This window comes from Neoarius graeffei, chromosome 16 (assembly GCF_027579695.1).
Source record: "Neoarius graeffei isolate fNeoGra1 chromosome 16, fNeoGra1.pri, whole genome shotgun sequence".
In the NCBI taxonomy this organism is placed as follows: domain Eukaryota; kingdom Metazoa; phylum Chordata; class Actinopteri; order Siluriformes; family Ariidae; genus Neoarius; species Neoarius graeffei.
In genome coordinates, this window is record NC_083584.1 from 31,485,400 (window position 1) to 31,498,146 (window position 12,747).

The 12,747-nt window shown below is 45.6% G+C and overlaps 2 protein-coding genes across 3 annotated transcripts in view; one reads left to right on the forward strand and one right to left on the reverse strand.

Moving 5' to 3' along the window:
• The window catches only part of gabbr2 (gamma-aminobutyric acid (GABA) B receptor, 2), a 428,647-nt gene that overhangs the window by 352,435 nt on the left and 63,465 nt on the right, over window positions 1–12,747 (forward strand). The window lies entirely within an intron of this gene.
• LOC132900595 (protein NYNRIN-like) lies at window positions 6,270–8,614 on the reverse strand. 2 transcript variants are annotated; one of them, XM_060942776.1, is made up of 3 exons: window positions 8,458–8,614; window positions 7,112–8,312; window positions 6,270–6,725 (listed from the first exon to the last, which is right to left on the reverse strand). In XM_060942776.1, coding segments are annotated over exons 2-3 (1,083 nt in total). In that variant the 5' UTR covers window positions 8,193–8,312; window positions 8,458–8,614; the 3' UTR covers window positions 6,270–6,723. The 2 variants fall into 2 exon arrangements, with proteins under 2 accessions (XP_060798759.1, XP_060798760.1); XM_060942777.1 differs by lacking the exon at window positions 8,458–8,614 and having other exon boundaries at window positions 7,112–8,409.

Consider the following 12,747-nt stretch of genomic DNA (forward strand, 5'->3'; position numbering starts at 1 on the left):
ATTCACACCTACGGTCAATTTAGAGCGACCAATTAGCTTAACCTGCATGTCTTTGGACTGTGGGGGAAACCGGAGCACCCGGAGGAAACCCACGGGGAGAACATGCAAACTCCACACAGAAAGGCCATCGCCAGCTGCGAACCCAGGACCTTCTTGCTGTGAGGCAACAGTGCTAACCACTACACCACCGTGCCATGATGTATTTTGATTAAATTAGTATATAATTCATTTATTCATTTTCTATACTGCTTATCCATCACAAGTCGTGAGTGAGCTGGAGCCTTGCACTGGGTGAGAGGCGGGGTACACCCAGGACAGGTCGTCAATCTATCACGGGGCTAACACAGAAGGACATACAGCCATTCACAGCTCTGGCTGGTGACGCAGATAAGGTTTGAACATGGGAATGTGACAACAGGGGAAAAGAAGGCTGCTGGAGTGGGTCTTTAACACACACTTGCAAACACTTTTGCTTCATCTGTACACTTTTGAGAGAGAGAGTGTGTGTGTGTGTGTGTGTGTGTGTGTGTGTGTGTGTGTGCACGCACTTGTAGGAGCATACAGGCCAAGAGCCATAAATGGTCTAACAGGTGTGATCCTTAGGGAAGCCATGACACAGGGAAGAGACTGGTCATGTGAGGGTCTGTGTCTGACCTGCAGGTCTTAATGTAGGAATTTATTACACAGGCATGAGGCAGCTCTGTAATTTCACATGCTTTTCAGTGAACGAGAAGACACAAGGACATGGAGAAACAGAGGGCTCACATGAACAGTGTGAATTTGTTGAATTTGTATGTTCTGTGCATTTGTGTGTGTACAAAGAGAATCACTACTTCTCAATACACACAAAAACACACTGCTGTACCTTAGTGTGTGGTAGATAGAGCAAGGACAGCAGTGTGCATTGTGTTCTGTTGTCCTGCTGCTTCAGCACAGTTGTGATATGCAGATGGCATTATGAAAGGACAAAAGGACAGCAGAATGTCTGAATGGGCATCAGCAACACAGATGGCACTTTGAGCGTACCTCATCTACTTAAATAGCCATGTGTTAGAGCGTTTATATGAAATGGCTTTGTAAAATCATTCCATCCTGAGTGATGCTGATCACCCAACCTTATTCAGTGTCCTATGGTTGGGGTTGTTGCATGATCAAAGAGTTCTCCAAGATCTTGACATGAGGATACATCTCCAGGGATATACAGCAGCGAAATTTTGCTGGGATTTAGTTTTACCTGATGAGTTGCTATCCATAACGAGATGGCTGCCAGATATGCTGAGATCCATGCAGAAACATGAGTGTCCAGGGGAGGAAAGCAAGAATGAATTAAAGGGTCATGGTATGAATTTGACATTACTGAGAGTAGATATAGAGAAGGAGTAGAATAGGACCAAGCATTGGCTCACCAGTTATTACCGTATTCATGAGCATGTCAGTAATAATATGAGTAATAATATGTTAGGGTATTTTTAATTTTGCTTCATTACGAAATGTGCTGTGCGGCATGGTGGTGTAGTGGTTAGCGCTGTTGCCTCACAGCAAGAAGGTCCGGGTTCGAGCCCCGTGGCCGGCGAGGGCCTTTCTGTGTGGAGTTTGCATGTTCTCCCCGTGTCCACGTGGGTTTCCTCCGGGTGCTCCGGTTTCCCCCACAGTCCAAAGACATGCAGGTTAGGTTAACTGGTGACTCTAAATTGACCGTAGGTGTGAATGTGAATGGTTGTCTGTGTCTGTGTCAGCCCTGTGATGACCTGGTGACTTGTCCAGGGTGTACCCCGCCTTTCGCCCGTAGTCAGCTGGGATAGGCTCCAGCTTGCCTGCGACCCTGTAGCACAGGATAAAGCGGCTAGAGATAACGAGATGAGATGAGACGAAATGTGCTTAAATGTTATTAAATATATATTTTTTAAAACATTTTGTCATGCTATTCACGAAGTTTTATTGTAAAAATGGTGCAAAGAATTTGGAAGAGGGAATTTTCAAGTTGGTTTTAAATGGTTAGATCATTTTCCATCAACCCTGCAAAAAGTGCTAGTCTTACAAAAGTGCTAGTCTTACAAAAATGAGGTCATAAAATCCCAGGTTTTCTGTGTCTGATAGGCTCAAATAGGTTGTAAAGCTCACCAATAAATACAAAATTGGTTTGAAAAATAATTTTTTTGCATCTGAATTCTGTTCCAAAAATCACTAAAAGCTTGTCTGCCATTAGATCGCAGCAATTTATTAGTCAGCGGCTCTGCATGTGTGACATTATATGCACAACTGCCTTCTTTTGTAAAGCTCTCCACACAACTTTACGAGGATGAAGAAGTGACTCAGAGTAAGCATGTTTTAGTTTGCTTTTAAATCAGCAATCGTCTGTCATCTAGCTAAGTATTATATTTGGCCACATAGAAACTATCTTAGAACATTATTGAGCTGATGAAGAACAACTAATAAATTCAAGCAACAGGTTAAACACAAGCTTGACCCTTACTGTGCGGTGATGAGCTCTTTGGGATGGCGCTTTGGACTTTTGTTTCCAGATGGTAGGAACTGCTCCGCGTACCAGACCTCGCTCAAATCCTTCTACGTGAATTTTTCATTCTCATCTCATTATCTCTAGCCGCTTTATCCTGTTCTACAGGGCCGCAGGCAAGCTGGAGCCTATCCCAGCTGACTACGGGCGAAAGGCGGGGTACACCCTGGACAAGTCGCCAGGTCATCACAGGGCTGACACATAGACACAGACAACCATTCACACTCACATTCACACCTACGGTCAATTTAGAGTCACCAGTTAACCTAACCTGCATGTCTTTGGACTGTGGGGGAAACCGGAGCACCCGGAGGAAACCCATGCGGACACGGGGAGAACATGCAAACTCCACACAGAAAGGCCCTCGCCGGCCACGGGGCTCGAACCCGGACCTTCTTGCTGTGAGGCGACAGCGCTAACCACTACACCACCGTGCCGCCCTCTATGTGAATTTGCCTCACAAATTTATCTTTTTCAAAATGTATGGAGCAGACACCAAACCGTCGTGTTGGCTTGAAGTTACCTCTCTTTGTCTGTAAAAATCAAACTCATTAATTCTGTAAGCGTCCTGCCGACTTTGGGCTATAATGGATCAAAATTCTGCTTTTTTTATCGGCTACACTTGAACAGCTTTGAACGACACACCTCTTAGGAGGCATGCTTTGGTTTTAATTTTGTTTTGGAATTTAAAAAAAAATCTTAAAAACATGCTACATTTTGCAAAGCAGCCGAAGCCAGAAATGCCGTAAACTTTCAAGCGTTGCGCATATGATGTCACTTCCTTTAAGTTAACAATAACTTACCAGGAACGCATTCATGTAATGGCGGACTCAAAGAGCCAAACTTTACCAGCTAAATAGAACATTTTAATACAGTCTCGTATTATAATACAATTTAGACAGTAAACTATTTAACATGTCTCATTTTATAAGGTATCATTTCCAGGGGTGATGCCATTTTCGTAAGACTAGCACTTTAAATTTAGTAAATTCAAAGGTGAATCAGATGCCTTTGAGTTGGGAAAACACCCAACTAGACACCATCCCTCCAGAAGTGAGTTGATGAATTGAGGACCCCTGAAGCAAACAAACAAAACCCCTTGACATGCTGAAATTTAAAAACGGCACTCATTTTAACCATTTTTATTTCACCTTGTCACTTTCAGTTCAAAATGTCATGAATATAATCTCATCTCATCTCATCTCATTATCTCTAGCCGCTTTATCCTTCTACAGGGTCGCAGGCAAGCTGGAGCCTATCCCAGCTGACTACGGGCGAAAGGCGGGGTACACCCTGGACAAGTCGCCAGGTCATCACAGGGCTGACACATAGACACAGACAACCATTCACACTCACATTCACACCTACGGTCAATTTAGAGTCACCAGTTAACCTAACCTGCATGCCTTTGGACTGTGGGGGAAACCGGAGCACCCGGAGGAAACCCACGCGGACACGGGGAGAACATGCAAACTCCACACAGAAAGGCCCTCGCCGGCCCCGGGGCTCGAACCCAGGACCTTCTTGCTGTGAGGCGACAGCGCTAACCACTACACCACCGTGCCGCCTGAATATAATTTAAGATTTAATTTAAATGTGGTGTAAATATGATTTTTAAAAAAAATATGTTTTCATTTCGGCGACATGGTGGTGTAGTGGTTAGCACTGTCGCCTCACAGCAAGAAGGTCCTGGGTTCGAGCCCCGGGGCCGGCGAGGGCCTTTCTGTGTGGAGTTTGCATGTTCTCCCCGTGTCCACGTGGGTTTCCTCCGGGTGCTCTGGTTTCCCCCACAGTCCAAAGACATGCAGGTTAGGTTAACTGGTGACTCTAAATTGACCGTAGGTGTGAATGGTTGTCTGTGTCTATGTGTCAGCCCTGTGATGACGTGGTGACTTGTCCAGGGTGTACCCCGTCTTTCGCCCGTAGTCAGCTGGGATAGGCTCCAGCTTGCCTGCGACCCTGTAGAACAGGATAAAGCGGCTAGAGATAATGAGATGAGATGAGATGTTTTCATTTCGGCGGCATGGTGGTGTAGTGGTTAGTGCTGTCGCCTCACAGCAAGAAGGTCCAGGTTTGAGCCCAGTGGCCAACGAGGGCCTTTCTGTGTGGAGTTTGCATGTTCTCCCCGTGTCCGCGTGGGTTTCCTCCGGGTGCTCTGGTTTCCCCCACAGTCCAAAGACATGCAGGTTAGGTTAACTGGTGACTCTAAATTGACCATAGGTGTGAATGTGAGTGTGAATGGTTGTCTGTGTCTATGTGTCAGCCCTGTGATGACCTGGCGACTTGTCCAGGGTGTACCCCGCCTTTCGCCCGTAGTCAGCTGGGATAGGCTCCAGCTTGCCTGTGACCCTGTAGGACAGGATAAAGCGGCTAGAGATAATGAGATGAGATGAGATGTTTTCATTTCACTAAACATGTAAGGCTTTGTGTAAGAAGAATGATTTTTAGTGTAGGTTTTGGTTTTTTTCCCCCCCACTTTTAGTACAAATTTATAAAAGGTTATTTTGACTCAATTGCAAATACATCAGCAGACACATCAGTCTACCTGGACTGTGTGATACAGACAGCTGGTGACACAGAGCTTAGGCCAGAATCCGGTCCATCAGCACACTGTGGATAAATGTGTCTGACTCATGGAAGCTTTTAAGAAAAAGTGCGCTCTCAGTTAGTATGGCCTTCAGTCATTCACTACTTTGCCACTGGGAAAGGCTTATTTATTCACTCATTCATCATATGATTGTAAATTTAAAAAAAGGATTTTTTTGAAGGAGGGGGTAAGAGGTGGGGGACAGTGTTGAGCACTGATGTATTTGGGTTCCCGTCTGGGTGATGGATGGGCCATGGTGAAGTGTCGGGATGATTTGTGAGCTCTCCAGTTCTAAACCCTTGTAGCTCTGATTAAGTTCATAGCTGCGGGGATGGAAAACTCTCTAAAGACAGACCCCAGGCTTTGGCTAGCTGAGGAAATTTTTTCATGGGTACAATTTATCCCTCGGAGATTTTTACCATTTCAGTCAGTATTCTGAACCTTAAACATTAAGTGACATAAAATACACTGATTTAATTTAACATTTGACTTTAGGAACTATTAAAAATCTCAAGATCACACCAAATAGCGTATTTAATTATGACTTCTAATGGTCATATGACTTAAAATTAGTACATGCTTAGAAAATTCTTGGAACCTTTTCAGAGAGTAAATATATACAGTGGAGATCAAAATTAGAGAACAATTTATAATAATAAATACTTGATTTACTCTGAAATATTGTTAATCTTCATTGCTCGGAATTTGATGGAATATCAGCTGTGGTTATACCACTGTTGTACTAGCATGTTTGTTTGTTTTTTAATAACCAAGGCACTTCAACAAAAACCTTTATTTTGTGTGAAACACAGTGTAATGGAAATTTCTAATAAACACTTCAGAACGCTTCGCAGTTGTCTTTTCAGTCATTTATTATGGTAGATCATATAAAAGAAATATAAGATAGGAAAGAAAGAAAATTAAAGCAGAACATCACCTCTAGTGATGTGAGAGTACGCGCATGCTCTCTGAGTTGTGTTTTTTGTGGCTGTTATCTATTATACTCTAAAGGCATTCGCTTACTGCTTGCATCTTCACGTGATTGGTTCAAGACTTTCTATGAAGCTTTGTTAAAGCGTGCACCTGGCATTCTCTGAGATGTGCAGGAACTCAGACACCCTGCTTCACCAGCCAAGGCCACAGAAAGGCGATTACAGCATTGGAAAAACAACTTTTCTCAGTTCACTAAGTCACTTGAGCTCAACATACAGAAACACAGAGAATAATAATGTTCGTCTATTAAATTTCCGTCACATTTCCCCCCTTATTATCCTACAGGATAATAATTGCTAAAAGAAAAGAACTGTACACAGTTTCAGTGATAAGAGTTCTCAGAGAGATTCGACTTAACACGTCATTGAGTGTACAGGGATAATGCTAAGGCTGTTTTGTAAGACATAGACATCTTAAGTTAACGCTAGCAAGCTATATACATAGATCAGGAAACAATAGAACAGGAAACAACCACAAATGAAAATGTTTTAAGTTAGGACTAATTTCATGTCAACTGTGCTGATGTCCTCGAACATGTGGTTGTGGTCTTCGTGTGGGTTTTGGAGGCCAGTCAGGCAAGTCGTCTCGGTCTATTTTCACCATCTGGTAACCAATATTTGTCAGCTGCCTCTGAAACACAGACATACAACATTGACAGAAAACAGGGAGCAAACATAGCATCACAATCACTAAGCCCAGGACCAGTATGGTGGATAGAATAAGAGTCTTCCATCCACTGAACTAACATGATCAGCTGTCTTCAACTCCTCCATGTTCATCTGCTCATAATTGTTCAGCAACCTTGCGCATCTTGTTCAGTGCCTCAATGATGTTACCGAGTTAACCCTTGTCCTTCTTGACGTGTATTGGTGCTCAGAGGGTGGGCACGCCCTATCAGCCCTCGTCCCACCTCACCGGGACTTGGAGGAAACTCAAAACCCTAAGACTTATCTATCGGCTAGACACTGAAATACTCTCCCTATTGAGGGTGCGTGCGTGATTGATGTAATACTCACACTGTTCCATGTAGTGATGCCTTTCTTCCTCACGAGCTTTACCAGTGTCCGGGTCACTTAGGCCTTCCTTTTCCTCCTGCTCAGCTGGTTCAGGAACCCTCCTGCAGTGGCTAGCATGGATCCACGTCACTCTGCCTGTGACCTTCACTGCCATTGGGGTCGTGAGCAGGACCTGGAATGGGCTATTCCACCGTGGCTTGTTCCACTTGGTTCTTTGGAAGTCCTTCACCACTATCCAATCCCCTGGTTGTAGATCATGCAGAGGTCCCTCAGCAGGTTTGGGAAGTGCTTCTTTTACCTGTTTGTGGATAGATTTCAAAGCAGAGGACAACGTTGCACAGTAATTCAACATTGCATCATCACACAGTCTGCTGTTCGGCAGTGTTCCTTGGGCTGGCCCTATCCCCATGTTGGGTACTCGTCCAAACAGAATTTCAAATGGGCTTAACCCATGCTTAGGTCTAATTTGCATCCTCATTTGTGTGAGTACTACAGGGAGGACCTTTGTCCATCCTAGCCCTGTTTCTGCACAAGCTTTGCTTAGTTTATTTTTAAGTGACCCATTTTCCCTCTCTACTGCTCCCGCACTGGCAGGATGGTGGGCACAATGTTGTTTTGGGTCTATCCCTAGGAATGCTCCTATTTTCTTTAGGGCTGCATTAACAAAGGGTGTTCCATTGTCACTTGAGATTTTGCTAGGTATACCCCACCTAGGAATTATATCTCTCAGGAGTGCTTTGACTACCGCCTCTGAGTCTTGTTTAGCTGTGGGGAATACTTCAACCCATTTTGAAAACATGTCAACTATTACCAGGCAATACCTTTTCCCTTCACTAGGTGTCAGTTCAATGAAGTCCATTTGGAGATGATCAAATGGTTTGTCTGGTATTGGGTGTGCTGCTTGAGTTAGTTTGATACCTTGACCTGCATTATTTTGTGCGCATATCAAGCATTGCTTGCAAAATTTTGCAGTATAATTTGAAAACCCCTCTGTGAACCATCTCTTTGTTACTTCTGCTACCATCCCCCCTTTTGACACATGGGTGAGCCCATGTGCCAATTTTGCATAGAAAGGGAACATGTATTTTGGTAGACAGGGACGGCCTGAGGGACAAACCTAGACCAAGTTTGCAAAGATACAGCCTGCCTGTTTCCAGACTCGTCTCTTGTCCTGGGTGGCAGTGCTCTGAAGGTCCGCTAGCTGTAAACAGGGGGTAGAAACCTGTTAGAAAAGCAAGGTTAGAGGGTGAACTGGAAGCTGAGTCTGCACACTTAGCTGCCACGTCCACCCTGGCATTTCCTTGAGACACAAGATTCAGTATTGTTAGTATGGGCAGCACACTTACACACAGCAGTGGCTCTAGGGAGTAGAATAGCATCCAACAACTCAGAGACCAGTTTATGATGTGCAATGGGAGATCCTGTGCTAGTGAGAAAATTTCTGTGCTTCCAAATGGTGCCAAAATCGTGCACAATGCCAAATGTGTACCTGCTGTCTGTAAAAATATTGACAGATTGCCCTGCAGCCAATTTGCATGCCTCAATGAGGGCCCAGAGCTCTGCGGCCTGCGCTGACAGGTTTGAGGACAGACACGACGCCTTGAGGACCTCGTGATCGGAGACTACGGCAAAACCTACTTTCTTCTTTCCCGTCTCTGAGTCTCTGGAGGCTGAACTATCCACATAGAGGACCATGTCTGGATTTTCCAAAGGGTCACTCTTTAAGTCTGCCCTGGGGGAACAAAAATCATTAGTGAAAGCAACACAGTCATGTGGCTCTCCATTGTCCTCTGTAGGGAGAAGAGAGGCAGGATTCAGAACAGTATAATGTTTCACAATGATGTGAGGCATATCAAGTATGACAGTGTTATACTTCAACCATCTCTGTGCTGACAAATGTGACGTCTTTTTCTCCAACAGAAGCAGGGAGACAGCATGTGGGACCAAAAGGGTGAGGTTAGAATACCCCACAATATTTCTGGAGGCAGTTACCGCCTTTTCAGCTGCAGCAACTGCACGCAGGCAAACAGGAAGTCCAGCCGCCACTGGATCCAGCCTGCTGGAGAAGTAGGCTACAGGTCTCAATCTATGCCCGTGTTTCTGCAAAAGAACAGAGGTCATAAAAACCCTTCTTTTCATCTACACTTTGAACAAAATGGTTTATTGGGGTCAGGCAGTCCCAGAGTGGGTGTGGTCTGCAGATCGCTCTTTAGGGACGTCAGACGCGCGCGGGACAGCTGCAGCATTGACTGCTTGCAGATCTTGGACAAACCTCCACTCATTGGGCTGGGACGGTTTTCTTGCCTTCTTAACTGGAAAAAATAGGAGTGCGCACTGGAGAGTCCTGGCAAGGGACAATTACATCTGCCTTCAGCAACAAATCAAAGACCGGTTTTATACCTGCGATTGCTTCTGGTTTGAGTGGGTACTGGGTCTGTCTAGGCCTGAAATCTGATTTGGGGGTGATCACCACTGGTTCAGCATTCTTTATTAGGCCTACATCATGTTTACCCTTCGCCCAAACGGAATTTGGAACTCCCGCCAATTTGGGGTGCACCTCTGCTGGAGTTATGCCTGTGGAAACAGAGACAAACAGGCCACTATGGCCGGGGTCCCCAGGATCCCGGTCATCAGTGACTAATATTACGCTGCGCTTAACATACACACACATAGCATGACTTTGTTTGTAGACCCCAAGCTTTGGCAAAACAACACACTAGGGTCCTCTGTTTGGGACCATTCATTGCCATTGACTGCGCATTTCTTGACCCACTTCCCCACGTCTTTCCAACGGGCGGCTCGTGGCCTTGCTAATGAGACATGGGATATAGAATTAATGATGTCAAAGAAATCATGTTGGCAGCAGCCGACCTCGGAGTCCTCTGACACGAGGCCGCGTATAACATGTTTTGAGAACACTGCGATGAACAATGATGCAGCTGTTTGGACAATGAGTAAAGTGGACCTGCACAGCGCAATAATGTTTAGACCAATACATAGTTTGAGGGTCAATCTTTCACATGCATGGGGGTCTGCAAACCAAGTCTTTTCAAACTCTACATCTTGCCCTTGGTGAACATATGCTGTGCAGTGTAAATCTTCCTCTTTCATATAATCTGTGTCAACTGATGAGGTGTTCAAGTGTGCGAGCTGTACAAGGTGTTTGGGAGTTTGTGTGAGTTGATCTGAGCAGAGCCGCCAGACATACACATACAGAGGGCTTCCAAACCCATACTGCACACCGCACATTTCACTTACTTCAATAGTTAGTCCATCTGGAGTAGACGTGAGATTTACTCCTAATTTGCACATTAAATCACGTGCTAACAAATTTACTGGACATGTATGTGAGATGAGAAATGAGTGGGACGTAACTATTCCTCCCTCGCTTTTACACGGGAGGTTGACTGAGAAAGTTTCGGTTGCAGGTCGTCCTGAGATGCCCATTGTCTGAATAGAATTTGAGTTGAGCGGTGGGTCTACTGGAAGTACCCCATGTTGCATCACTGAGTGTCCTTCTCCAGAATCTACTAAAAAGGTTAACACATGCCCACATACAGTGAGGGGCATACAAGGGAGTTTAGAGAAGGGAGTAGTTGTGTATGTTAACAAACTTAATGCAACTTCAGGTGTATCTATTTGGACTGGTGTATCGGGCGTTTCTGTGTAGTCTTGCTGTTGCATGCAGGTGCTGCTACTAATGTGTTTAACGTTATGTGAATGCTCCTGTCTATGTGTATGTGTATCATCAGGTGTGTGTGTGTGTTACCTCCCCTGTTCTCTGTGTGGGACCCGTTCCCGGAGTCCGCCCGTCAGTCTGCTTTGCTGTACTCCTCATGGGGCTTCTGCCTGTTACTGTGAAGACAATCTCGAGCAATGTGTCCCTTCCGATTGCAGTTGTAGCAGGTTGCGCCTTTTATCCAGGACGGGTCACCCCAGGTCATCCTGCCTTGGCCCCTACCTCGACCTCTTCCTCTTCCTCCTTGTCCAGGCTGAACAGTCTGGAGAAGAGTGAGAGCGGCGGCGTGTAGGTCTTGGTCTCTTTGTGCCGACTTTGTCTTCTCCTTCTCTTTCAACAGCCTTTCTGCATGCACAGCGTACTGCTTGATCTTGGTGAGACTGGCAGTTTCCCACAGGAGACAGAGCTGCTTCACTAACTTGGCCACTGCTGGATTCAGACCGTTCATGAAACTGTTCTGCAGGTGCGCTTCCCAGACCTCAGGAGTGCCTTCCACTCCAGCCAGGGTCGCGGGTCTGGTCAGGCCACTGTGTTTCTCATGCACGGCGGTGAGACGGGCGAGAAACGCTGACACACCTTCTCCATCTTCTTGCTTACACATACTGATCTTAGTTATGTCTATGTTCAAGGGAAAAGCACTGTCCAGACGAGCACAGAGAGCAGTAATGGTATCTCTATACTCACCATTGCCAGCCGCGCTCCAGTCTGGTGTAGTCGCTCGCTGGTCAGCTTCCGGCCACTCTTTGGAAACTTTGTTCCAATCTATACCCATCTTGGTCATGAGTAGGCGGCGAAGTTCATGAGTGGTTGGTCGGAATTCTCTGCAAAATATGAACAGCTCATTACCAAATCTCTTTCCTCCTACCTCTCTCACATTGGGAAGAGAAGCCATGCTTTCCTTCATGTCAGCTGTCGTCCAGGGTCTGTGGACTAGAAGCACGCTGTCAGCTCCAGCCACTTCTACCACTGGAAGATGAAGGACTTCAGACTTTAGGTTACGGCCTTGCGGACCCACTGGTGAGCATGCGGTCAGGTCCAGGAGGGTGTCTCTTCCATCGCCATATGCAAGACCGGTTCTCGTGTGTGATGGAGAAGCGAGGGGAGGCGCTGACGTTGGAGGCGGCTGGTAGGCTGGGAGAGATTTCAGAGGCTCAGGGTTTTTTTTGTTTTGTTTTTTTGTCTCGACTTCTCCCCCTTTCTGTGGGTGAAGCGCTTGTGGGAGTGATGCTCCGCCTTGCTGAGGAGGCAGTGTGTGTCGGGGTGGTGGGGCAGACTCCAGGTCAGGGTCCATCTGAAATTTCAAACACTGAGAAGAGGGTGAGAGCCCTGCCTGTCGTTTCTCTCTTTTGTACTCTCTCTTAAGTGTTTCTTCTTTCCATGCAGAAAGCGCCCTCCAGTCCCCTAAAAACTTAACATTATCTGCAGACTCTTCTTTTTCCTTCTGTTTCAACTTTTCTTCTAACTGCCCTATCTGCCTGGGACTAAAACTGCCCTTTTCAGGGAATCCTAAGTCCTTTACCCATATGTCAAACTGTGCCAAACAATCCTCGCCATACGAGGTTTTCATAAACTGGATGTTTGGGCTGTCATAGGAACATCCAATACTTATTATAGCACATGTAGCTTCAGGCTTACTTGCTTCTTCCTTTCCTTTCCCTAACTTACCGTTTCTGTTCCCCATTGTACACTGTTATATTAATAGGCTGTGACAACAGCGGCTGAGTTTCTTTATCAGGATCACAAGAAGAACAGGTTGGACTATGTCCAAAAATGCGACACAATAATCCTTTAGGTGTGTTCTTATTAGTAAACAATTTATCTGACATTTGCCTTAAACTAAAGTAGATATCATTTAGCACAACAACCTCAAAGACAACTCGCGCATGTGTACAAGATC